This window comes from Aotus nancymaae, unplaced genomic scaffold (assembly GCF_030222135.1).
Source record: "Aotus nancymaae isolate 86718 unplaced genomic scaffold, 86718_ANA_hifiasm-v0.15.2.pri h1tg000253l, whole genome shotgun sequence".
NCBI lineage: Eukaryota > Metazoa > Chordata > Mammalia > Primates > Aotidae > Aotus > Aotus nancymaae.
The window spans coordinates 261,793-288,878 of record NW_026988668.1 but is presented as its reverse complement, the minus strand read 5'-3'; the positions used below and the strand labels follow the sequence as shown (position 1 = coordinate 288,878).

Sequence of the window (27,086 nt, the reverse complement as noted above, 5' to 3'; positions counted from 1 at the left end):
TACATGTAATTAAAAGCTCTTGTCAGTTATAAAAATGATGATTTTGCCACTTAGATATCTTTATCCCTAATCGTAAAAAGGTATTGGTATTAAAGTTCAGATGTCCTGTTAGTTAAGTGAGAAAGAATGAAATGGAATTAGTGCATAGCTATAACCATGAGGCGTGAAAGGAATGATTCACACTTTTCTGTAAAAAAGCTAGTTTATAGATCATTCTGTAAGTTAAAATATGTGCATCGTAGCAGCTTAGAAAGCAGGGGGAGGGTCACAAAACTCCCGTGTCCACCAATAATCACATTTGGCACGACTATAATCAAACATTTATTTCCACGTGTTCACACCGGTGTGAACGGGCTCTGCACCTTTCCCTGCAGGGCGTGACCCGTGCCCACTTCGCTTTCATTCCCTGACGTAAAGAACTTTGCACAGAACAGAACGCATCAGCAGGCGACACAGCGACCTCCCATTTTCCCGCAGGGTTTTCCAAGCTCCCGAAAAGGCCAGTATTTGCTAGGAATGGTCTGTCCAAATGACAATCTCTGATACTTCCACGGAAAACAGACCAGCAATGCAGACAGGGGCAGACATCAGGACAGACGCACCAGCGTTAGGTGTTCAGGCCCTCTGACACTTTACTAAGAACAACAAGAAAAAGCCTCATTGCTTTTAATTGCATCCTCTTGAACATGTATCTCTAATGAGGGGATGTGTGTGTACCCGCGTACGGTACCCATGGGAAAGTCAAATGCGTTTCTAAGTCTCTTATCTAACAGAATATGCAGTAAGCATCAGTTCACAGCTTGATTTTATTTTACCAAGTATAGGTGAATTTTTAACATCAATAAGTTCAATGGTTTTAAAAAAAATCAAAGACACATTTTTCATGATCCAAAAATGATTCCATGTAGTCTCTTTAGCAATTTATTTTCTATATGTAAATACCATCAATTTATTTCATGATGATTTTTAGGTACAGAGAAAGATGTACATTAGTGGTCGTCCTTTTAAAAAAAACATGGAATTTCAGAACTGGAAAGGATTTGAGTATCACCAAACTCTACCCTCTTCCTGCAGATAGGAAAGCAGCTTTGGCAGGGCAGCGGCAGAGTGAGAGCTCTCCACGCCAGGCTCCCTCCGCAGGTGCCCGCCTGGACGGTGCAGAGGACAGGGTCACACCCACGCCTCACTCGGTACAAACACTGAAAGGAGAACGGCAAAGCAACAGCAAAACCCTCTGCTGTGATTTCATCTTAAAGTTTTCCCTTCATAAAGAATACTGAGAATTAATACCCACCATTTCCTTCTTAAATGAAAAGAGGGAACGCCATTTTCTTCCTCCTATTACATACAATATTTTGTAGCTCGAATTGTAACACAGCTTAAAAAGCAGCCAACAGATCTGCCGGTCTGAACGTTTCACGTCCTCTTTTTAAACACAGCCCTGTGTCGTAAGAAACTTTTCCAAGGGATAAACAAGTCCTCACTCCGTTTCAGTGCCAGTAACCAGCAAACGAGCACGGGGCCCTCAGGTCGGCGCTGCTGGCGGGGGACAGGACGGGGACAGGAGGGGCAGAACGACCCACGTGCAGCCCGAGAGGGAGGGGAGGTCCGGATGGCTGCGGCGTCAAACAAACAGCCACAGTGAATCCAAGTGATCTGAAGCTGGTTGGGCTGGAAACATAACTGCAGCCTAGTAATAGAGAAATACCCCTGAAGTTCACGCGGCTCTTATAACACAGAATGGAGACCCTGCCATGCCTGCCAAGCGTAGAGGAAAGCAGGTGGGGCCCGCACCTCCCGGCTTCCACGGGGCCAACATTAAACATTAAACAGCGGAGCGCTGGAAGACAATTGCCGTTAGGCCTTTAGCAGTACTTCTTAATTAGCTTGAATGTTACTGTTTCCTGTAATGAACTTAACATGTATTTAGATAATTTCTAGGGACTGTTGGCATTTATGACTCTTTGATCCTCAGCGTATGTCACCACAGTTGGCATCAGAAAGCTGCAAACACCCAGGTTCCCTAAGCCAAACACCTCTGATCTTCCCTCTGAAAGGATTTTTGAAATACAAGTCCCTTTTCTCTTGCATTTTATTTATATTAATTATGTTAATTAATTAGCAACTAATTAATTGCTAATTCCTTACTTTAAAAAAGCTGAATTTACTCTGATTTAGTCAGTTTACATGCTATAATTTCTATTCTAGCATTGAAATCAACATCGTTTGATATCTAAGGCTTACAATGTCTCCTGGAAGGTTGGCTGGACTGGTTAGTTTAGTGGTCAGTACCTTCATCGCTCCTTAAAAGCCACCTGGCACTTCCCAGGTAAAAACTACTGTAGCTTCTTGGTTATCAGTAGTTATTTTAGAAATTAAAAAAAAAATTGATTATATATCTTGAAACCCAGGAGCTATAAGATCATTTAATGTTTTAAGTCTCATCAAATGTTATCAGTGAGGCAAAGCTTATTTTAAGCTACGGACGTTCTCCGTCTGGACCTCGGCTGCGGGGACCCACCATCGGTGACCTCACAAAGCTGCTGCCACCGCCACATTGTGACCACCGCCCCACCCGCTCCTGTCCCGTGATGCGATGTGATGCGCGACTATTTGTTCAAGTGACCTGAAAAGCCGGGATTTCCACTTCATGCTAGCGACAGGAAGGCAATTCTGAGTGGTCATTTCTGGGCAACGCAGAGTCTCTGATACGCAGGTATTTCCACCACACCTTCTTTCATCACAGATGTAAAAAAAAAAATCCACAACTAAGAGGCTGAATTTTTATTTTGGAAAAAAGCAAAAATTAAAAATTTCAAAACCAATGAAGATGCACTGAGACGCTGCTTAAATCTGAGCTGTCCTCCTGCACTGGCCTTCCTGGTGGAAAAACCATGGACACACACCCACCACACGGCCACCTCCCCAAACTACACCTTCTCCATCGGAAGAACCAAGGAACGCAATTCAGAAATAATATGACATCCTGCATTTTATTCAATTCCATATGACAAAAATAGTAACCTAGACTAAGACATCCATTTCAATCAGTAGATGTGTCAAGCCACAAGATTTAATAATAAAAAATACCGGGTCTCGGTAACAATCGCCCGCTGCTCAGAGGCCCCAGCCCTGCGTGGCGTTACAGTATAAAAATAGTGTCTCTCTTCGCCACGCAGAGGGACGGCCTGGCCCGCACGCTGGGCCTGCGTGAGCTCTCTTATTTACAACACTTTACATTCCTCTTTAGTTATAAACACATCCTTTTGGGAGAAGAGAGAACACTATATGGTACCAAATACTAACCGAAAAACAAAACACACACACCAAAAAGGACACAGATAAATAACGGGAACATTCAGCTGCTGAAACACAGCGACCCTAAGCCACCTCAGTTTTCTCTGCCTAACGCTCACGACACCCCGAGCCCTCGTCCCGTGAGAAGAGATGGCACGGTGGGGCAAAGTCACATCTCATCACCGTGGAAAACAGAGCTGTAGAGTTCCCAGTTCATTTCCAGCAGAAATAAACAGCTCATGAGTCTCTGATCCTCTTCGCTCAGTGACGCGCTGGCAGAAATGGCCCATCCTCTTACCGTGGCTTCTGTTGCTGCCGTGTTTATGTTAGGAGAAGATTGTTCGATTTTTCTGTCTCAACCGAGAAGGCTTCGCCGTCTGGTTCTTTATTCAGGCGCGCAACTCCTGGCACCGTTACCCAGCTACCAGAGCAGCCCTTAACACCGTTGTTGTTGGAAGTTCATGGTGTCAGACGCCAGCACACTTGCAACACACGAAAATGAGGTAGTTCACACAAGGCCGCCTTCACGCCGCCTCGGCTGCCCCCGCCGCCCGGGCCCTCCCGGCTGGAGGCTGAGCCGTCAGCGCCAGGCTGTGTTCTGAGTCATCAGAGGACACTGTGCTTTGCTCTCATCTGAGAAGATAATAAATAAATCAGGAACTCGGCAAATTTCAAAGTCATGACTGATCGTCCTGCTTGATCCTTGCTCTTTCTCTCGGGTTTCCTGTCCATGTGACCAGTGCCACCAGGCAGCCACAATCCTGTCTGTGGGTGTGAGAGACCCGCTTACATGAAACTCAGACCTGCACAATGCCCTCCAGGTGGCTTCCTGGCTTGCACTGCTGTCACCGTCCTAGGACGGACGCGCCAAGGTTTCCTTAGGGGTGGTCACAGCTTTTAAATGGGCTTTGTAGAAAACTTAAATAAATCATTTTAATTTAAGAAACGGCAGGCCCTGTTTTTCTGAGGAGCTGACCAGTTTGGTGGCTTTCCTGTGTAAGTGGCATAGATTTTTAATATTGTTTGACTGTAACACAAAACAAGAAACTAACAGTTTTTCCCCCATTTTCCTTAAACCAAAGTACTATTTATAAAATACTTTACATCTTCTTAAATTTTCAAATTATAGACAAACCTCCCTAATACAAAATACTAAAAGTGCAATAGTATAAATTAAGAGTTTGCAACCACATTATACAAACATTACTTTTTATTGTACAGTGTTGATAATGTGAAGTATTTTCTCACAACTGTTTATAACGCTGTGAGTGATTCACGGTGACGTCTGTCTGTAACTTGCTCCCCAGTCACTGGGCTACAGACCACACTAGGAAAACATAGCAGCTACAAACATTTAAATTAAAAAAAAAAGGCTTGTTACTGACAGGTACTTGCACACGAAAAGCATGCTATCTTTCCCAACGGAACTTCACAATTTTGCCTGCATTGAAATAATCCACTTATCTTTAGTAAAACAAACCTTGCTTTAAAAACAAAATCACATAGCCAGATGTATTCTGCAGTACAAAAGCTTCGTTTAAGGTCGGGCTATGATATTGTCTGTTACCCGCATAATCTTAATATTATAAATACTACAGACGAAGATACTGTCATGATACACAGCATTGAGAGAACTAAACCACGCCCTTGCGATGCAGAGTTCTAAAAAGCATAGTTCAAGTGTCTAAGTCCAACGAAACCATCGAATCAGTTTCACTGGAATACTGCGGGGGGCCGTTTCTCCCTCTAGAGATTAGTCGGTTTTAGGAGAAAGGAAGGGGACATGGTGTGAGCTCTTTCTGTTCCTAAGACGGTTTCCAAGCACTTTTTTTGACAGAAAGTTATTTAAAAGGTTGCAGAGTTCTCAAGGACAGTCAGGCTTGCCGCTGAGAGCACCATGCAGCGCTTCCAAGACCGCTTCTCAGCAGCCGCACGGTGAAAGCGTGCTCTGCTACGTGTGAAACTAATGAGAACCGAGGCAAGAGATGTCAGATGCCTGATGCTCCAAACCCGGGCCTGGGCAGGACAGATGAGCGAGTCACTGGCTAGTTGATACCAATCTCCTTGTTGTCCTCGATAAACCGCGTGAACGGGCGGCTGGCTGCTGTTTCTGAGCCTGCTTTGTCCAAGCTGACGATGGGTGGGCTGCCGCCGGTGCGCGCTTTGTCCATCCCACTGGCCATGGTGCCCAGCGGGGGCAGGGCACTGCCCCCGAGACTCACGGGGAGCTGGGGGATGCCTCCGTTCTGGATGACGGAGATCTCATTGTTCTTCATGGCCAGCCCGTTAGTGATGGCTGCAGCATACTGGTTCCAAAAATTGGGGTCAACGTTCATTGCCCGAGCTGCCAAGTCCTTCTGGAACATTTCAGAGAACTTCAGGGCATCACCCCCTAGGAGAGCCATGGGGTTCTCTACAGACAGGCGGCGGCCGCGCCTCGCGGGGGCGTTATTCCACATGTGCGTCCCCATGTGCACCTGCACGAGACACGGAGACAGCCCACGAGTAAGCGCCCAGTCACGGAGGTGGAGCTGCTCCGCTTCCACCGTGGCAGACAGAGAGCCACCCCGCTCCCAAGCACGACTCGGGGGCAACAAAGCACAGGTGGACGTTTCTGGGCACTTTCTATTTCTACATGCAACATCTCGTTTTATTGAATACAATAAGCAAAACCAATAAATATAAATTAATGAATGTGGCCTTTCAGTTGACAAACTTTAGAGTAATTTTCCCTTAAGGTGTAAAATCCATGTGGCCACCCAGAGAATGTTCTGGAGCTCAAATGGTCCGGGTCTGGTGCCTTCACTCGCCTGAGCCCTGGCTCCCCTCCGGCCTCCCGGGCCCCCACCCTGCAGCTTCTGGGCTGGGACTCTGACTGTGCCTCTCTCAAACAAGGAAACATTCATACTAGAGCATCCCAGGGCCACCTGTGGCCAGCAGGTCCTCGGGCGGTTCTTATCTGGCCCACACATGCCAGGGAGAAACCGCAGGCACCAATCTTTGGGCTGTCTGAAGAGGCTGCCGGGGCCCAGACAGGCTGGCTTTGCAAATGTGCACTTCACAGACGACAGAAACCAGCCATCAGCCGACAGTACAAGGCAGTGCCCGGAGCCGCCCAGCGCTCGCCACACGCCCTCTCCAACGCTGCTGCTGGGGTCTCACACAGGAACACAGCACAGGGCTGGCTCCCCAGCCCCACACCAGGAGCTTCTCACCCAGCACCCTCCTGTGGGCCCTCTCGGCAGCTACAAGGACAGAACCACAGGGCCTGCTGGGTGGCCTTGCCTTGGAACTGCTTGTATGACGTGTGAGGTTCAAAGCTAAGTCTACTTTCTATCAGATTCAAGAGGGCTCTGGGCCCTGGGCCTGCCCACCAAGTTGCAAAGTGAGCGTTTTCACCCCTAACTAATGCCTAACTCCCGCTGAAGCCATCAGAGGCCCAGCTGCATGTGTCCCCAGGAGAGGCCCAGGCTCCTGTTCCTCCCACAGCCGCTTAACGGGATGCAGTCTATGTGTGTGCGCACAGGGACACACAGGTGTGCCAGACACTACACACTACATGCACATTTGCAAGTGAACATGTTATATATGTATGGATACCTCACACACCCCACGTGGAGCACCCACACACACACTCATACATGACCCTACACATATGGACACACATGGCTACACGCTACTCACATGCACACCGTATGCACACACATCACACCCTACTACACACTCACCAAACACACACATGCACACACCCTATCCACATATCACACTACACACCCACACCACACACATACATGTACATGCACACTCCCTACACACCCATACCACACATGCACACTCCACAGACACATCACACCCTGCGACACACCCACACACTACTCACCCACACACACCCTACACACACACCCTACCACACACCCACCACACACATGCATGTACATGCACACTCCCTACACACATCCTACTACATACACACACTACTCACCCACGCACACCCTACACACACCCTACCACACGCCCACACCACACACATGCATGTACACGCACACTCCCTACACACACCACACACATGCATGTACACGCACACACCCTACACACACACCACACACATGCATGTACACGCACACTCCCTACACACACACCACACACATGCATGTACACGCACACTCCCTACACACACTACTCACCCACGCACACCCTACACACACACCCTACCACACACACCACACACATGCATGTACACGCACTCCCTACACACACATCCTACTACACACACACCCTACCACACACACACCACACATGCATGTACACGCACACTCCCTACACACATCCTACTACACACACACTACTCACCCACACACACCCTACTACACACCACCCTACACACACCCACACCACACACACACACGCATGTACGCCACGCTACTCACCCACACGCACACCCTACACACACCCACACCCCCCCCAAACACGCGTGGCTTCTGGTCCCCCGGCCAGGACGGGAGCAGCACCTCTGCCGCTGGGATGGAGGAAGGCGCCGGGGCCGGAGCCCGCCGTGCTCTTACCTTCAGGTTGCCCTTGGTGGTGAAGGCCCGGCCGCAGACGGCGCAGCCGAACGGCTTCTCCCCAGTGTGCGTGCGCTCGTGGATCTGCAGGGCGCTGGCCGAGGAGAAGGTCTTCCCGCACGACTGGCAGTTGTGCTGCTTGGGCGTCCGGCGCGGCGGGGGAGCCAGCATGGGCGCCAGGCCCGGGCCCATCAGTGTCTGAGGCCCGGCAGGGACCTGGACGCCCGCGGGCAGCGGGGGCCCCTCGCCCAGCGCCATGGCCTTGCCGTGGCCGTTCACTTCCATTTTGATCATGGTGGGCGCGGCGCCGGAGACCGGGCTAGGAGTGCTTTGGCTGGGACCTAGAGCAAAGTTGGGGTCAAATAACGGAGAAGGCAGCTCTTTCAATCTGTGCGTCAGTAAGTGCTGTTTTAAATTACCCATAGTGGAGCAGCCCCGCCTGCAGAGCGCGCAGACGAACGGCCGCTCCTTAGTATGGCTGCGGTGGTGGATTTCCAACGCGCTCTTGCAAGCAAAAGGCTTGCCACAGACACCACACACAGCGCTGGGACACTTACCCCGCTCTCGGTTCAGGAACAGCAGGCTGAAGGGCGCCTCCTCCTTGATGCCCGCGCGGCTGGGCGCGCCTCCGAGGCCCGGGGCGGGGGCCGGGCTGTCGGGCCTCTCGGTCTTGAGCGCGATTTCCCGGGGCTCCTCCTGGGCGCCGGGGCCCGGGGACTTGGAGCGGAAGCTCTCGCCGTTGCTGGGGGCCGGCGACAGGGCCTGCGAGGACGAGGACTCGGACAGGGCGGGGCTGCCAGCGCTGCGGCTCTCCAGGTCGCCCACGGCCGACGACGAGTCGTTGCTCAGGCGGTCGCTGTCCCCGGACCCATTCTCCACGGCCTTGAGGCCAGCCAGCTGCGGGCAGCTCATGACCGAGTCCATCATCTTCATCTGGTTCTCCAGGGCGGCGATGCTGGAGATGACCGAGGGGGGCGACGGCGGGCAGGACCCCGCGTAGGGCAGGAGCGGCTTGCACGGGTCGCCGGCCGCGTCCTTGAGCTCCGCGTCGTCCTCCATGGAGTTCTCGTCCACGTCGTCGTCGAAGCTGCTCAGCGTCTCGGCGTTCTTGTCGTCGTAACCCAGCTCGGAGTCCATGGCGTCCTGGAAGCCCTCGGGCAGCGGCGTGTTGGGGATCTGGCCGCCCATGTGCATGCGGATGTGCTGCTGCAGGACCACGGCGTTGGTGAACTTCTTCTGGCAGATGGGGCACGAGTGCTGCACGCGCAGGGGCGGCTTGGCGCGGTGCACGCCGAAGTGCGTCTTGAGGTTGCCCTTGGTGGTGAAGGCACGGCCGCAGATCTTGCATTTGAAGGGCCGCTCGCCCGTGTGCGTCCGGTAGTGCATCTTCAGGGCGCTCTGGCAGCTCAGCACGCGGTGGCAGATGACGCACTGGTTCGGGTCCGTCATCTTCTTGTCGATGTTCTCCACCAGCTGCTGCAGCTTCGAGGTTTCTGACGTTTGCATGGAGTCCAGCAGCCCGCCGAAGGGAAACTGGGCCTTGAACTGCTCGGAGACGGCGGGGAGCCCGGGGCTCCCGAGGCTTGTGGTCGCGCTGTCTGTGGCCCCGGCGCTGGCCTGCGCTCCCGCAGGAGCGTCCCCGGCCCTGGCGTTGGTGCAAGGCAGGCTAACCGGCTCGGCTTTAGTCAGGGGCGGCCCGCCCAGGAGCGGTTGTGGGGACTCGGCGGTGGCTGCCACGCCGGACTCGGGGTTGTTGAGGCCGGGGGACAAGGAGGCGCACTCGCTGGAGGCGGGCGAGGGCCTCTGTGGGGAGCGGCTGGCGGGGGTAGCGCTGGGGGAGTCGGCGTAGCCGTGCGTGCCGGGGACGGTGGGCGGCAGCTGCAGCCCCACGGACGTGGGCACGGTGGGCAGCACGGGCTTGCTGTCCAGCCAGGTGGTCACGGGCTTCTCGGGGGGTAGCGACATGCCGTAGGGGATGCCCGAGCAGGTGGGCACGTTGTCCAGGTACTCGGGGACCGGGTAAGGGTTCATCTGGATGTGCGGGTACTTCTCCTTGTGCCGCTGGAAGTGCACCTTCAGGTTGCCTTTGGTGGAGAAGCGGTTCCCGCAGATGTTGCACTTGAAGGGCCGCTCGCCCGTGTGCGAGCGCAGGTGGATCTGGAGCGCGCTGTCGCTGCCGAAGACCTTGGCGCAGAAGCGGCATTTGTGCTTGAAGAACGGGTCCTCGGCGCTGGCCTTGGGCTCGAACACCGACACGTTGGGCGGCTTGCCCTTGCGGTGCTTCATGAGCGCGGCCAGGGGGTCCAGGGCGTTGGCCGTGGCCGCGATGCTGACCAGCGGGTTGGGGAAGATGACTCCGCTGGTGGAGGTCTGAGGTAGAAGCGGGCTCGGCAGGCCAGGCGCTGCGCCCAGCAGAGACCCGGGGCCCAGCGCGGGCGGTGTGGACGCGCTCTGGGGCTGTGAGGAGGCCGTGCTGCTCTGCGGCGCCGGGGTGGGGGCAGCGGGGGCGGTGCTGGGGGCCACGGGGGCGCTGGGCTCGGTGGGGCCGCCGGGGGTGCTGGCGCCGGACGCAGGCCGGGATAGGGGCTGCGCGCCCTCGAAAGCAGCCGGGGCGACAGGGCCGGAGCCTGCGGGGTTGGCGGCGGGGGCTCCAGCCGAGAGCGGGAGCGCGGCCAGCCCTGGGAGCTGCGTGGGGGCCGGGCCCGGTGTGCTTGGGGCGGCCGCCGGGCTGAGCGAGGGCCGCGGGGGCGGGCGCTGCATCAGGGCCACCTGGCTGCGGATCTGCTCGATGAGCTGCAGCTGGTGTATCTGCTGCTGCTGCAGGGCCATGAGCTGCTCCAGGATCAGGGGCACGGCCGCCGCCGCCACGCCGCCACCTGCGCCTGAGCCGCCCGCCGCGCGCGCGCCTTGCGAGAACTGCGCCACGGCCACCTTGGTGCTCAGCAGCGCCTCCAGGGTCACGTTGGTGCTCGGCGCGCCGTAGGCGGGTGCGGGGGGCGCGGGGGCCGCGGGCGGGGGCCGGGGCGGGTGCGTGTCCCCCGCGGGCTCCGCGTCCATGGGCTCGGCCTCCTTCTCCGCGGGCCGGGCCTCGCCCTCCGCGCCCTCCGCGCCCCCCGCCTCCTCGGCCGCCTCGCTCTCGGCGCGCTCGCTGGGGGAGCTGGCGGGCGAAGGCTCGGGGAAGTCCTCGGCGGGCGGCGCTGGCGCGTCCTCGTGCACGATGAGCACGGGCGGGAGCTTGGGGCAGCTCCGCTGGTGCTCCAGGAGGTCCGCCCACTTGAAGAACTCGGCGCAGCATTTCTCGCACACGCTGGTCTCCTCGCCCCCGCTGCGGCTCTCGGGCCCGCTGTCCGCGTCGTCCGCGCCTTCGCCCGGGGCGGCTGCAAGACCAAGAGATTGCGTCAGCCACGGCCGGGCGCCCGCCTCCATCTCAAAATTTTGCACGAGTAAAATCAATATTTTTTATTTTGTACAAATTACCCCACTTCAACACGTCTGACGTCCCAGCGTGCGCATGCTATGACTCTCTCTAGCTAGCTAATCATTTTCTTAGCCCAATCCATCAAATTATGAGGCCCTATCAATTGTGGATACTGCTTCCTAATGAAATTCCATAGAAGTCATTGATTTCCAATATTTTCATACAATCCGCGGCTACCCTGTCTGTTGGGTACAAAGCCGGCTTTCGATGGGCTCATTAGGATTCCCCTTTACCGTCCGGCTTCCTCATTTCCAGCAAAATTAGAGATGCCTTTGCCAGTTCACTTAACACTGCTAGACTAATCTGTAACCTTTCAAACACATCAGCACCTGACAGGGCCGCGCTGTGCCCGGTGTGGTCCCCACCACGCGTATTTCTCATCTTCATGCAACGCAGACAGTCCAGATTTAAGGTAACGTTACGTACAGAACCTTTCAGGTCAATGGGCATTTACTTTATGTAGGCAATTTTGCCTAAATACTTTCATTTGTGAATGTAACAAAGAAAACATAAGCGATTCTTACATCAGCTCAGAAAAACAATCTCCCCCAACTCAGAGCAACAGAGCAGTCCCTCTCTCTCTGCCCTTGTCCTTTCTTCCAGATAGGGTACACTTCTGCATTTTAGGATTTGCCACACACGTATCAATACAGTCTAGGCATAAAACACATCATGTTTAACACAATTAATTGGCTCTGTCACATGCAATATTTCTTGGCAAAATGAACTAAAATTACATGTTACTGTTATTAGCCAACAGAATTCAGTGGTTTAACAAACTAGAAATTATATATTTAAAGTGCATTTATGTTGACATGTTTAACATGAGGATGTTGTAGTCAGACACACTTTTTGTACCTACTTTCATCTATTCTCATAGAGGACTTGGCAAATTATATGCTTGTGCCGTGGTGGAAACCGTCTAATTGGTTACACATGTTTAATTACTGTTGTAGGCAGGCACTTCCTCTGTCTCCCCTTACCCTCTTGTGCCGAATAACAACCAAGTTTAATGAACAACTCTAATTCACACCTGATCAAATAAATAGCTGTACAGGAACGGGAGATCAACAGACAGCCACGGTGCCTCCTTCCATGTTTCGGGTGGTTGGGGTAAAAAGTAATTTCCAGTAATTACTCAGGTTCTGTGCTTGCCTGGGTATTACTGACTTGTAACTGCTTTTTGTCAACTTACAGATGGAGTGACGGCAACACATCAGCTCCGACAGACACAATGACAGCTGCACGTCAGCTCTTTGTTAAACGCGCGCTGTCGTGTGTGAGAACAAAACATCTCCAAGTCCGTGGCCCCGGAAATAATTTAATGTTAGAGCATCAGCAAACGCCTTTGCTAAAAAGCTCCACGTTCGTTGTTGACGTTGTTTAGGGTTTTGGAAAAAGAATAACTTAGCACTGAGTTCAACAGAGAATTCTGATTAAAAAAATGTCCTCTAAAAACATACTTTTCCTCTACTGGAAAAGAAAAATATTTTCTGGAGGCTAGTTTGTGACTCACTACGAGGGCATTATTCCCAGGTAATTTATACATGCCTTTAAAAAATTATTAGCAGTGTTCAATTAGCATTTTCTTAACTGGCTAAACCATCTGAAGGGGAAAGAAGTTAGAGCTTGCAGCCCATAAAACCTGCTAGACTTTTAAACGAAATTCAGCACCGAAGATCAGACTGCGGCAAGTCTCATTACTGTATGGAGGAAGGAATGTAATAGGTGTCTGTAATGAGGTTGACTGTAGCTGGAAGCAAAGACACAGCTGATTTATACTGCAGATAGGCGCATTAGCAAAATAAATACTCTGTGTACTCAACTTTGCTCAATGTATGCGAAATCTAATTTTAAACCCCTAAAGGTTATGGAGCAGGGCAAAAAACAAAAAGGGCCTCCAATCTTCAGGTAAGTAGTTTCCTAATGATTGATAACAAGTAAGGCCTAGCTCAAATTCTAGACATGCATCTTAAAAATAATCACAAAATCACTTTTATTTTTAAGACTGGAATGTTCTTCAGCAGACTTGCATATTTAAAACCAAAAATCTAAGTAGCCATTAAAAAGTTCATCTGCAGTAAGCCGTCCACACACATCTGTACGCACAGAAATGACTACTGTAACTAGACAAGGAGCAGGGTTTTAAGGGGTTTTCCAATATTGTGAAACTATGATATGAAATATTTTAAAAAGGAACATCCCAAGAAATTAAATGCTTGCTAATTATACTTAACTCCTTATAGGAGATAAAATGTATAACTTATATGCTCTACAAAAACGTTCAGGCAGTGTATCTGCTTGCAATTTTACAAAGCGTATACACAAAGCTTTCTGTGGAATATGTATTAGAGACAGTTCTTTGAGGAAATGCTTTAAAATTAGGTTGATTCCTGGATCATTAAAAGTGACTTCAGTGTTGAAAAAATTAACTTACATAACCACAAATAAATTTTATCTTTAAAAATGAACATCTCCCAAAGATCTTGTGGTTTTTGCAAAGGTCCTGACCCAAACGAGTCTCTGTTTACCTTAACAACCTGCATTTTTATATTCCCAATCATTTTTGTTTTTTTTTAAAAATACGTGAAAGTGTTTTTAGGGTTCACTTCCTAATTCATGGATGTTGGCAAGTGTTTCCACACGCAGTAATTTCACTTTTTCCACTGGTAAGTTTGCTGAATTGCAACTGTTTCTCAATTGTGGAAACGGCAAAGAAGGTTGAAGCACTTTCTGCCAATAGTAAGTCGTTCTGTTCAAAGCAATTACCAGTGATAATTGCCAATACAATGAAAAGATTCTTTTCAAAGTAAAATAAGCTCCCACTTCTTCCTTCAAAATTGAAAAAGGAAATTGTGTTGAAAATGGCATTGTGATCATTTGGACCTGTTAACGGTTCATTCTGTTAGTGAGCCCAAGGAAGCTGTGCTGGACTGTATAAGCAACGCTCCATAATAAATGTGACTTTTGACTAAACAGACCTTAAAGGTTATTCCTAATGAAGGAAAAAAAAATTCAATATAATTCAGATTTATTATTTCAGGCAAATGAATCAGGATCATCATCTATACTTTCTATTGAGGTTTGTATAAAATACCAATAACGTGATCACCTCAGTTGTTCTCACGTGCTCAAGCTGTGACTGTCTCACTATCAACATTTGAATGTGATCAGCGCTCCATAAAAGTTGTAGATCAGAACCAATTTCAGAACGTAGCCCCGAATAAAAGAAATACAGGTTTAAAGAAACCAACCTAACATATCACACATGGAATTAAAATTTTGTCCGCATACTTTAAGAATGTCATTAAACAATCGTAGTCAACACTTGACTGAACTTTGTAGGAAATTACCTGACTTGAGTACGTTTTACTAAGGACAGTTCTTCAGAGCAGCAGGACGTTGTGCTGGCATCTGATGCACTCTGAAGAATTAAAATAAGTTCTTATAAACCGCCTGTGTGGCTCCCCTCATGATGATGATTACGTGCATATATAAAAGTGTTTATGTGCTAATCTGACATTATTTACTTATGTTGAAGTGCCGTCTATAACAAGCAAACCCATATGGGGAAGATCTGAATTTAGTCCACAATTTTATCATATAAACTTCTAATGCTCTTTAATCCTGCCAGCATTTAAAGCCAATATTATGTCAGATTCAAATGTATTTAACCATCTTTTAAAATTAAACTTATATTTTAAACTGGCCTGCATGCTCCAAAATTAGAAGTGATTACATTCATTAATTAATATGGCCTAAACTTTTTATGTCAAGGCAAAACCATGTCAGTGAAGCACTGTAACCATAGTGTCACAGTGACAAGTTTGAGAAATTTATTTCCAATGCAATTTTCATTTTCCCTCTCTGTTTAAGGGGGTGAATTAAAAAGCAAGCATTGCAAACATTACCAGTAATGTCAAAGGAACTTATTTTTTGCATACTGTTCAACAGCAGGGATGGCCAGGAACGGGATTATATTAGAACAAGTTAAGAAAAATGCCAACCCGTTCACTAGCAGAGAACTTAGCCAACACGCGTCCCTTCTTGGTGAATGGGAGTATTCGGCCAGGGCTACTTTTGGGAAGTACCAACCTATTTGCTGCACTGCTCCTGTGAGAACGTGAAGGCGTCAGGACTGCTCTGCCACAACCCCCACTTAGCTGATCTCGAATCAGCGTCACCCCGATGGTGCACGCTGGCCACCTGCGCTACACGGGATAAAAATATAGTTATTCTTCCATTTAATTTACAGTTATCCCAATGTGTTGTTTACACCTAAGACGTTCAGGGTCGCCATCACCGTGGGCACATTCCTGTCTGTGTTTCTCAGTTGTACAGAAGAGGGAAGGAAGGTCCCACATGCCTGTCAGAGAAAACCTCTAACCAAAGGGTAGCTTCAAAGATGATAGTTTAAAAAATACATGTATTTTTCCCTTCTCATTAATATACACAGAATGTTTAACAAAAGTGTTTGTGTTCTTAGCGGTGACTCTCGGTGTGAAAGGAGCCCCTCAGACGGTTTCTGCTCCTCGCTCAGCTTTAATTCCTGGTCTGTTACAGTCTATGTATCTTCTAAGGAATGAGTATCAGAATGACAAGCAGAATTTTTAGCCTTTATGATCTTTTTAAAGCCACACGCGCAAAACACCATTGTAGAGTGTGTGTGTGTGTGTGTGTGTGTGTAAAATGCAGCTGTGTGACTTCCAAGCAAACCAATCCTTTGATTTGGTTTTATGTGAGAAATTACATGAGAAATAACCTGACAAGTTTTATTTTCTTTTTTAAAAAATAAAAGTTTACTTGGACTAATATTACAATGCTCAATTTTTACATATATTTTATGTTTGCTTGTGTATGAACTGTGCAGTGAGATACGCTGTACACACACACAGGGTACTTAAGACAAAGCTTTCTTCAAAAATTTCAAGCTACAGTCGTAACATTTCAAGCACAGTGACTTGTAAATAAGCTAACCAATTGCAAAGTAGCATTAAAATAGGTGTTCTATAATTTTCTTTATCCGTCTCAAAAGCTCGTCTTTAATACACTTCTGCTGCGTAATTTTTACTCATTACAATTAACAAAAGGAGAAGCAGAATTTGTTTAGTGCAGGGAAAGGGATGTTAACTTCTGCACTTCAATTAGTAACTTTAAAATGCCACATGGATCTTCGAGAAAGGAAAATGGACTATTTCCTAAGATCCAGAGAGCATTTTTCCAGTTTTCCTAAATTGTTAGGAGACACTTAATTTTCTTGCAAATTAATTCTTTTTAACTCCTTATGATAGCTTTGAATCCCATAAAGAAAGATGAATTATCACATACTGAGCCCAAGCTGTGAAACAGGAGGAGACAGAGACCCCGACTGTGTTTAACAATGTAGAAGAAATTCCAGGCGCAACAGAAAGATGTTCTGTCCTTTTCCCGAGACCTCAGAGCGTGTGCGCACGGCGCTGAACGGTGGAGGGCACTCTTGCCATGCTCAACGTGGCTCTGACCGCGCACGCCCGCGTCGACGCGGTGGCCCACACCTCACATTTGTTACGTCACGACCACCTGTGGCACAGCCACCAACTGTCTTCTGCTTTAAACATTTGCGGTTTTTAATCTGTGCGGTGAAGCACCAGGGAGGAGACACTGTTGCCTTCATGGGTCCATGCGGATGGAGCAGGACAGCACTAGCTTTAACTATCTGCCCTCGACGCTGCTTCAAATAATAAGACGTTTGTTACAGTCAAGGTTGCACAATAGTTCTTTCATTTAGATGTTATGCTGGAACCACACTTACAACGAGTGCACATATATCACTATCTCTGCCTAACGAAAAATATGCGGACCTGAAATCTGTCGGCTGATGCAAACAATTTCAGTCAAAATTTGATGAGGGGGTGAAAAGAAGGTTTTGCTAAGTCACTTTTGGTGAAGATTATGGAGATGGTTTAAATTCAAAGGCTGTGGTCTCACTGATTTGACACATGAAATTAAACGTGCTAGTTCACGACATGCCTACTCGAAAGCACCCAAACACTGGCCATTCTTCAAACCCACTACGCATAAAAATAAACATGCAAGACCACTCAGAGGGACACGAGACACCCACCATCAGCCCACTCACACCTGGGGTCAGGTGATGGGATCACTTCCATCATTTCTCGGCACTGCATGGCACAGTTTCATTTCTACAGGCAAAGTCTGCACATACGCAAAAAGTCATCCCAGAAAAGCCACTGCCCCAGGTCGTGGAAACCAGTGACTCTGGAGGTGTACAGATCCCACAATACAATCAGCCGACAGTGCCTCGAAGGTCACGCTGGGCAACAGGACCAGCGATGCCCACGAAGGTCGACAGAGTGCCGCGGCAGCTGCAGGGTTAATTAAACGGTTCAAGATGCAACAGCTACACAAAAGCAAGCCGTTTTCTCTTCTTCTTACGAACTATAAACACTTGTGCTGAACTAGATGGCGTCTGAGAAGCTGTGCAGCGCTGCGCAAGCTCGCGGGAGCTCTAGTTAACACTCAGCTTCAGTGTTAACACTTAACAGAACAGTGGTGAGCCCTGTTGCCAAGGTCAACAGCACAGATGCACTAATTGTATTATGAGCTTGACATCTAGCGGCCACCCCTGGCAGGGCAAAGCAGGCAAAGGTTAAATCAGCAAGGCTTGTCAAAGCACTTCTAACTACCCACCTTCAGGGAGAGACGGTCGGAAGCTGGCCAGCACTCTGCAACCCCACCTTTTCAGACTTCAGACAAAAAGGCTTTCTGCGCCGAGCTGGCTGCTAATGCTCTCGGAGAATGCAAAGGGGGTAGGGGTTTTAGATAGTAAGCATAACTAATCTGAAGGTGATTGAAAAAGACAGGCCCGCAGAGGAAAATATTTAGACAGCACACTGGCATTATCGGGTCCCTCAGTGGACAGTGTCTCTGTCTCAAGAACTCTTCCCTTTTTAATTAAGAAACAAATCCATCTTCATCTTTAACATAAAGACCATTCCATCATTTTCCTACAATTAATATTTTATACTTTCTGGAACATGACTGGCCTGGTTTCCTTGGATATCAGTTAGCTGCATTTTAAGTCATAAATGTGTTGAAATTACATGAAAGATATCCTGAGACAGGTTTTTTGTTTTTTTAAGTAAAACTTTGCGTGGAGTATTGGATTGCTCAATGTTTACCTGCATTTTACGTTTGATCGTGTGCGAGACCCGCAGCTACTGGGGTGTGCTGTGACTACAAACACTTCCCTGCAGCAGCAGTTCAGCTCACGCCACCACGAGACTGAAACATGTTGGGCTTCTTCTGCAACTAGTCCACGAATCATGCAGGAAAGTAAAAACTAATAAAAACAAAAAATCCTTCCTGTTATCATATTTAAAAATTCAGCTTCTTGAAACTATCTTGTAGCATTCAAAGACGGTGCATAACCTCATTAGAAGTAAAAACGGTTTTTATTGTACCTAAGTAAACACCGGTGCCAGTCCTTCTAAGAATGCTAAATTCCCACTAATGGTCAGTGCACAGAGTAGAAACCCTGGTGGTACTTTTGCTGACTTACCCCCAAAAGCAAATGTTCTTAGGGCTACCTGGAGATGAATGGTATAGCTTTTTAGAGATTGCAGAATGAAATCTGACCCACTTTTGCCATCATCTTGTATACAAAAGAGAACCAGCTTGCTAAGTAATTCCTGCTGTTACTCCATACCTTTTTCTTTTTCTGGCTTTGAACAACAGATCTAAAAATACCGGATAATGCAAACGCCATGGAAGTTTAAAATGGATTGCACATAAAATTCCCTAACTCTGTTACACAATCAGCTCTCTCTCTAAGGTGGGAATTAATTGGCAAGCTTTTTTTGTTGATCACAGAAATGTGAATTTTTTAAATAGATTAAGTTTTTTAACATTGTTTTTAAAAGAAATGTTTGCAAAATCTTATTTTCCTCTCCCTCCACCCAACCCGGTTCCTTACTTTTTACCTTTCATGTTTCAGAGAAAGCAATCTGCCTATGAATGTTGGAAAGTGGCTCCTGCATTGTTCCTTTTGGTATGCTGAATTGTAAATGTGTGCAGTGTGCAGGGGAGCGCCGAGGGCAAACCATGCATATACAGATAAAAGAAAAAGATCCTGCGCCAAGCACTGGTGGCCGAGCCTCTTTCCTTCATTCAGACAGTCTGTGAATACCACTGGCAAATTCTTAAATCACATACTCACCACATTTAAAAGGATTTTTAAGACAGCCGTATACTTCTAAGTTGGCAGAAAATAAAAACACACTTTGAAGCAATGAGTGCTTACAAACAAAATACAGGATGGTCAATGGTTTTAAATTACAATGTCCTTTTGTTCCTTCTTAAATACATATTTTCTAGCAACAATAAAACACATCTTTCTCAAACTGTGTTTTATACAAGAAACAGCAATATTGTATCTTTTAAAGTTTTAACTGTGATTGGAAGTTTTAATTAATTTTTCTTAGAACAAAAATATTCAGCTGCCTCAAAAGATTACTAGTGGCGCCAAGTTCACTGGATCCCAAAGCTGTACACCTTTTCTTCTAAAACAGGAATGAGATAATTTGCAAGTAAGTAATTCTAAAAGACATCTTCTGTCAGGAATGTCTCAATGACTCTTAATATATGTATGTGCATATTTTTTACAAAAGGATGACTTTAGAACTTTACATAAATTATCCTTACTTTTTCTGATTCTAGACACATCATCGTGTTTCATAGTGATAAGGTTTGGGTAACACCAAAGTTGTTTTTGTATGGAATCTTTTCATTGCTTCAAAAATAAATCATAATTGTTTTTTAAGAAACACAGGCTTTGTGCTATCAATTAATGTGACTGTGCATCTCGGCCCCCATGATACTAAACATTTTTGCATATAATATTTGTTCTGCAGGACATTATCAATAGCTTTCCATTTTACTGCTTGTAGATGGACCTACTGCTTTAATTAATATGTCACTGCCCGAGTGATACAAAGGAATGATTTACTTCGTTTCTAAAACACTGTAAACTGACTGAGCTAACTTGTAACTTCCGGCATGGTCTGTTTATTTCCATCGCATTTAAAAAAATCACAATTTTGAGACGACCTGATTCAGGCTGGAATAATTTGGTTTCCACACCTATTTATTTTAGAAACATTTTTACTTAGTTATCTTAGGAACGATGCTGAGTGCGACTGGGTAACACGCAAATGGGGCATTCCTTGACTTAACAGAGTGTCTGTTATGCTCCATGGACAAACTGCTTGGAAATAATTAAATGAGAGAGAATGTAAAAAGATAGTTTGCCTAAACTATCCTCAAACAAGCACGGAAACAGCTCGGCCAAGACTCAGCCCAGTGTATTTTGGGCCTGTTGCAAAATGTGACCAGGAACTGTGGCAATGTCTGGATTACAACTCTGGATGCTGTGAAAAACAGAGGCTTGAGAAGAACTTTAATTCCACCATGGGTAAAATACCTGAATATTTTGCATGTCTAAATAAATTCGAGCAGCAACAAGAGGAATTCGAAATAGAACTTGTGAATAATTTATCCCATCTTAGGCTTTCAAATATAGGCGATACAGCCCTCTGCATGTTTACACTATTAAGTTCAGCATGCTCACATTTCTGAAGTGAAATTAAAAATGAATAGCAGCGCCTCAGCTTGTTAATTGTTAAATACAAGGGGTTTTACTCTATTAATTAAAATATGCTTTAATAAAAAGAGACACTGCACATTTTGATAACGACCCTACAAAGCTGAGAAGTATTTACATTGTTGCATTTTGGGGCGGCTGTGAAAGCCGATTTTAAGCTATTCAGGAGCCACAATAATAAAGCTTTAAAATTCCTCACTGGGATGCAATGTAGTTCTTTTGAAGGAAAGACTGTCTTTCTCATTCGGCAGAAATAAATCCATTCATTTGATCATGTAGTCATTGAGGGCGATACAAAACGAACCAAGTGTGAGGAATTCTATGTGATGAAGTAAACAAAACAAAAAAAATCTATTTCCATGACAAAAAGATTCTTTGTCCTTAATCTGCCCACCATATGCAAGCGTTTCTTTTTAGCATATCGCCTGTTCTAATCTTGGCTGACTTGGCTACGCAGATAAGACTCCCTTACCTCCACGGCAACAAAAAGCCCCCAGCAAGCTCACTCATTTTATTTAATTCATTAATTCTCCAGCCGCGTCACAGGCATGCTCTCGCGTTCTCAGCCGACATGGGTGTCTACCTGCTTTGTCAAACTTTCCTCCACTGTGTGGGAAACTCTTCCGCCCCGTTTCCTTTTCGCAGACAGTCTCATTCTCAGAGTAAAAAGATCACCATCTGCCTCCAGCAACTTGTAATAGGTCAGTCATAAAAGTCGTCCTGCCTATTTTCCTAAGGAACAAATTATTTTACGTGCGAGCTGTGCTGCAGGCTCGGGGTCGCGCCGCCGCCCTCCTCGGCCCTCCTTCCTGGCGCCCTGGGGGCCCCGCGGGGCGCGCCGAAGCCTGGGGCCGCGGCCTGAGGTTGTAACTCGACCCAGGGGCCCGGGGGCACCCCAAACTCGGCGGGGCTCAGGTGCCGCTCTGGGAAGCCCAGCCCTCCGCCGGGCTCTAACTTGCGCGGCGCCTGCCCTTCGCGTTTGGAGGTTTCAAGGAGGAAGCTCCTAGCAGCGAAACGACTCAAAGGCGTCTCCAGCGCCGGCCTCGGTGGATCCAGAAAGACGGGAGAAGGCCCGCGCAGACCCTGCAACGCCCCGGAAACACGGGGGTTCTGCCGCGTGCAGAGGGCAGGCCCCAGGCCGCCGCCGCGCTCACTCCAGCTTAATTCCCCAGGCGGCCATTAGGCAGGGCCGAGACCCGACCTTCCCCTCGCCTCGCAACGCGATCACAGGATGCGTCCACGCGCTGGGACGCGCGGGTCACCCGAGGCCGGCGGTGCGGGGGGCCGGGGGCGCAGGCGGGGCCGGAGGGGTGGCGCGGGGCCCCCGGGACCTGCGGCGCTGAACAAAGCTGGCCGGGCAGGCGGCGGGGTCCCCGGCCCGCGTCCAGCGGTAGGTGGGCTCCGGTCGCTTTCCCCGCCGCCGCGTTCGCCTCGGGGTCGCCGAAGCCGGCCTCAGCGTCCGGGTGCAGAGACCCCGGGGGACGGTGCGGAGACTGAGGCGCCGTGGACTCCCGCCCCGGCCTCCGCGCCGTCCTCGAGCCGGCCGCGGCCTCGGCGCCCCCCGCGCGCAGCTCCCCAACTCCGAGGAGAGGAGGCAAGTTTACTTCGCCCACAACTCTCTCCGCGGCCGCGCGCGCTCCGCCGAAGCACCCGGGTCCCCGCGGCCGGCGTGGCGCGGGGCGGACAGTCGCTCGCGGGAACCGGGGAACTTTCTCCCGCTCCCGGACGCACGCGCTTCCCCAGCCCGGGCAGGCAGCCCCAGAACCCCGGCCACCCCGGAGCCCCGGCCCTCACCGTGCTCGGGAGCCCCGTCCGGCGGCGGCAGCTCCTCGTCCGACTTGAGGTGCTGGGGCTTGGCCTGCTTGCGCCGGGACATGCTGCTAGCGGCGCTCGGGCCCCGCGCGGGGCAGCGACATCAGCGGGGCGGCCGGCGGAGACGGCGCGGGGCGGGCGCGGGACGGCCGGGCGGGCGCGGGGCGCGGGGCGCGGGGCGGCGGCGGCGGCTGCGCGGGCCGCGCATGGGGCTGAGCAATTAGGCTGGTGAATAATGCATGGCCATTAGCCGAGGGCCGCGCGGATTGGCCGGCCTCCAGCGGACTCCGGCGGCCTATGCAAATGAGGCCGCGCTCGCAATTAGCGGCCGCGCCGGCGAGGAGGGGCCGCGGCGCCTCGGGACCGACCGGGGCGCGCGCTGCCCGGCGCCGCCTCACATCGCGGGCTCCGGCGCCGCGCTCCTCGGCCGCCCCCGCTGCGGCTCCGGCGGGCCCGGGTACGGCGCGGGCCGAGGTGGCCGCCGCTCCGCAGGGCGCAAGCGGCAAACTTTGGCGGCGTCCGCGCGGCGCCGTCTCCGCCGGCGCGCCGGGCTCGCCCCTTTATAGAGTGTCTGCGCCGCCGCCCGCGCCCCGCGCCGCGCCCCCCCGCCGCCGCCGGGCAGCCCCTCCCGGAGCGAGCGGCCGCGGGCAGGGCTCCGACCCGGCGCCTTTGTCTCGGCCCGGCCGCTCGGGCGCCTCCCGCTACGGGCGCGCGGGGTCCGCCGGCCGCCTCCGCTGCTCCGCCGCGGCTCTCGGCGCCGCTCCGCGCAGCGGCCCCGCTCGGGCTCAGGTGCCCCCCGCTCTCCGGACCTTCTCGCCCGGCCCCGCGTCCCCTCCGCGGGCTCCCTCGCGGCCGGCACGGCTCGGAGCCTCGCGGCCGGAGCGGAGCGGAGTGCGCACGCCGGGGTGGCAGGACTTCGGCAAGACCAACTTTCCGGTTCGGAAGCGGCGCGGGCCGCGCGGCTCCTCCCCTCCTCTCCCTCCCTCCCTCCCCCGCGTGCCCCCTCCCCTCCGCTCCCCCCTCTCCCCGCCCCCCAACCCGCGGGCCCCACCGACTCCGGAGCGCCCGCCCCGCCTGCCGCCGCCACCGGGGCTGCCTCGCCCCCGCGCCAGGCCGCCGGGGCCTCTCCTCTCCTCCGGCGGCGGCCTCTTAAATGCAGGAAAGGGAGGGGACCTCTGGGCCCCGATGTCCCCACCCCAGTCCCTCTTCCCCACGGGCGCGGTGGCCCGGGCGCCCGCGGAGTGGGCAGCGAGCGCGAGCGAAAGTTCCAACTCCACCGAAGTCCCGCGCGCAGCCCACCGCGTCCCCGGGATTTCGGGGATGACCTGGGGGCCAGGTGAGGGGGTTCCACACTTTCGGATCGGCCTCACGCCCCGGGGCAGCTGGCGCGGCGCGCTCCCCGCACGCGCCCCCGCCCCCTCTCCCGCGGTCGCACGCACGCGCCCTCGCCCCGCGCGCACAGGCGCGCACTCCCAACGGCGGCTGTGCACCCGCCGCGCGCTCTCCCGCCCGTGTCCTCCGTACCCGAGCGGCCGCCAGGATGTGTCCCAGGCCCGGTCGCCGCCGCTCCCGCGCCAGTGCCCCTCGCCCTAGTGCGCCGTTTTTCATTTCCTAAATTTCTGATTTTTGTCCTTGCAAGTGGCCCCGACTGGTGCGAAGCGTCAGCACAGATGGCCTCCTGGAGCTTCCCGAGGCGTTCGCTGGGGGAAGCCGGCGGCGAGCGGCCGGTCCCGGGTGTTCCGAGGGCCGCGAGCTCCAGGCAGGGCTGGTGGCAGGGGTCCGCCTAGGGGAGGAATCCCCGCCTGCTCCATCGGACCCTGGCCTGGCGCGGTTAGCCGCGCTCGGCGGGCTGCCTTCCATTCTAGAATCTTTCCGCTTGCTTCCCAGCCCGCGTTCTCCCGCCCGCCTTTAATTGTGTAAGTTGGACAAAGTCAGAGCTTTGGGTTCCAGGAAAAGCGCTGGAGGGTCTTAGAGGAAGGGAGGGCGCAGGTTGGGGTCATCTCCAAACAGCCCCCATCGCCACTTTTGGAAAAAAAAAAAAACCCAAACACCCTTAAGGTTGGTTTCATTTTGCCTTTTGGTGGCAGGCGTATTCATTTTTTTTTTTTTTCAAGACAGGCAAATAAAAGATGTTTGAAATCTCGAGTTAATCACGTTTAACATACATATTGAAGGCGCTTTTCTAGTTAAACTACGGGGGAAATGTGTTTATCTCGCGGTTAGGCTGCGAACTTTTGCAGATGCTCAGGCTTTGGGGGGATTCTCTGGCATCTGGTGCAGAGACGCCCGGCGGGGAAAAGTTTGCAGCCCGGGCTCTGGGGCGCGCGGAGGGGGGCGGGCAGGAATTTTTCTGAGAAAAGAGGGGCAAAGAGAGACGTTGCGGGTGGGGAGAGAAAAAAGGAACGCAGTGGGGAGGCGGGAAAGCAGTTTGGAGAATGCGAGTTTCTGGCAGAATTTACAGGACTAAAGAGTGTGGGGAAGTCGCAGAGGCGCAGCGGAAAGGTAGGGGTCTGAGACTGCTTTCGAGGAGAGGAAGAACGCAGAACGACCGCTGGTGGACCAGAGACGGGGCTGAAGGTGTCCTAGCTTTCATGACCTGGTTAATTGTGCCACTCTCTCTTTTTTTCTTCCTTACAACTACTACTTCTTATTCTATTTTTTTTTAACCGACACACTTTGGGGAGAAGAAGCAGACTGAGGTTCCCACGGCGTCTGACGCCTGTTGGAGCAAGTCCAGAGCCAGCTGGACTAGCAGCCTCTGGGCCCAGCGGCACCAACTCCTCAGTGGGTCATTTTAAGCGCGCTGCGCCCATCTTTTCTGTGGCGTAAGGCCCGCTCCCCCTGTCCCGCACCCCTCTCTCCAACAAACTGGCAGGATTTCCTGAGGTCTTTCTGGGGCTTCCAAACGCAACTGTTTAATGTCATCGATATGTTTTGCATTTCCTACAAGGTGTGGACGTGGGAGGAACTCCTAAGTCCCTCCAGCGAAGGCAAGTGTGAGGCTCTGGCCCTTTATCTGTGAGAAGCAAGCTTTCAGATTGCAGAAGTGTCGCGCGGGTCGTCGTGTCATGCGCGAGTGGGAAGATGGAGGAGGCTGGCACGGCGCTTCCGTGGACGCAAGTGAACCGGGCATGAAGGCAGGGTGCGAGCTCTGCCCTTGGCCCAGCCCGGCGTGGCCGCTGTCCCAGGTTCCGGGCGGCGTGGGGTGCAGAGAACCGGAGAGTTGCGGGCTCCCCAGCGCAGGCTGTGCTCTGGGATTTCGTTGGAAGATCCGGCAAAGCCTTGGAGGAGAGGGCCCGGGAGGCTGTGTGCGCAGCGGAAACTTGTTCGAATGTCCCCACAGCTGAAATGGTGCGCACGAGTAATTTCTGCGGCGCACCTTTTTAAAATTGACCTAAGTGAACAAGATCAATTTTTTATTTCAGAGCAAAGATAGAAAACAAAAGTCATGCGACTTCTTGACCGCCTTGTTCCTCCCTGTTTTCCTTCCCTGCACTCAGATCAGAAACTTTTCTTTAATTGCTCTTATTCCGTGCGACAACTTTTAATAAAAGCGCTTGTATCGTAAGCCTGAGTTGCAACCATAGATACATTGCGAAGTGACAACGTGTCCATGGAATATTTTCACAGATGAGGCAGGATGTGCGCTCTGGTCGTGCTCATATTAAAGGGACGCTGGGAAGTGTGCATGTGCGGTGCAGACTCGGAGGGAGTGGGGCACACACACGCGTCACCACATGACCACTGTCTATTAATATTGTCGTACCTAAACACTCGAAAAAACAAAAGTTGCTTTTCTTCCCTGTAATTAAATCTAATTTGTTAATTCTTTCCTCCTGCAATGTTGTTTTCATTTTAAGAGGTGACACATTATTATTTTGTCTGTCTAATATTATTTACAAATTAATGCTGTATATTTTACATTAGTGAAACATATAATTAAGCGTTTGGTTCAATCTGTATCATTTATTCAAATAAAACAAAGCCTATCTGCGAGATTGATTGGAAGTTGTATAGTTGGTTCTAATTTACCGTCACAGTGGCAGTTTGTTGAAGCTACCTGGCTCCAGAGTCACAGAAGCTGGGTTTACCTAAGGTGTATTTGACGCTTTGTTTACAAGTGTTTATTTTCCCCAACCACTTAATGAAAAAGAAAAGTATTCAAATATGAGGCCTTTCATTTTCTGTCTTCTTCCACTCCTCCCCCCAACCCAAAGTTCCTTTCTTCTATTCTCTGGCCACCTCTCTCCCTCTCTCTGGTTCCTCCCCCACCCCC

General features: G+C 50.8%; 2 protein-coding genes across 2 annotated transcripts; one reads left to right on the top strand and one right to left on the bottom strand.

The window, feature by feature from the left end:
• Positions 1–2,932: 2,932 nt before the first annotated feature.
• On the bottom strand, positions 2,933–23,347 carry SALL3 (spalt like transcription factor 3). Its single transcript, XM_021673522.2, has 3 exons — positions 22,793–23,347; positions 7,860–11,236; positions 2,933–5,774 (listed from the first exon to the last, which is right to left on the bottom strand). The coding sequence occupies exons 1-3, from the start codon at positions 22,872–22,874 to the stop codon at positions 5,343–5,345; spliced, it is 3,891 nt and encodes a 1,296-aa protein (XP_021529197.2). The 5' UTR covers positions 22,875–23,347; the 3' UTR covers positions 2,933–5,342.
• Positions 23,114–26,808, top strand: LOC105726086 (basic proline-rich protein-like). The gene is made up of 4 exons (XM_064371994.1): positions 23,114–24,146; positions 24,450–24,726; positions 25,498–25,635; positions 25,761–26,808. The coding sequence occupies exons 1-4, from the start codon at positions 23,114–23,116 to the stop codon at positions 25,783–25,785; spliced, it is 1,473 nt and encodes a 490-aa protein (XP_064228064.1). The 3' UTR covers positions 25,786–26,808.
• Positions 26,809–27,086: the final 278 nt, after the last annotated feature.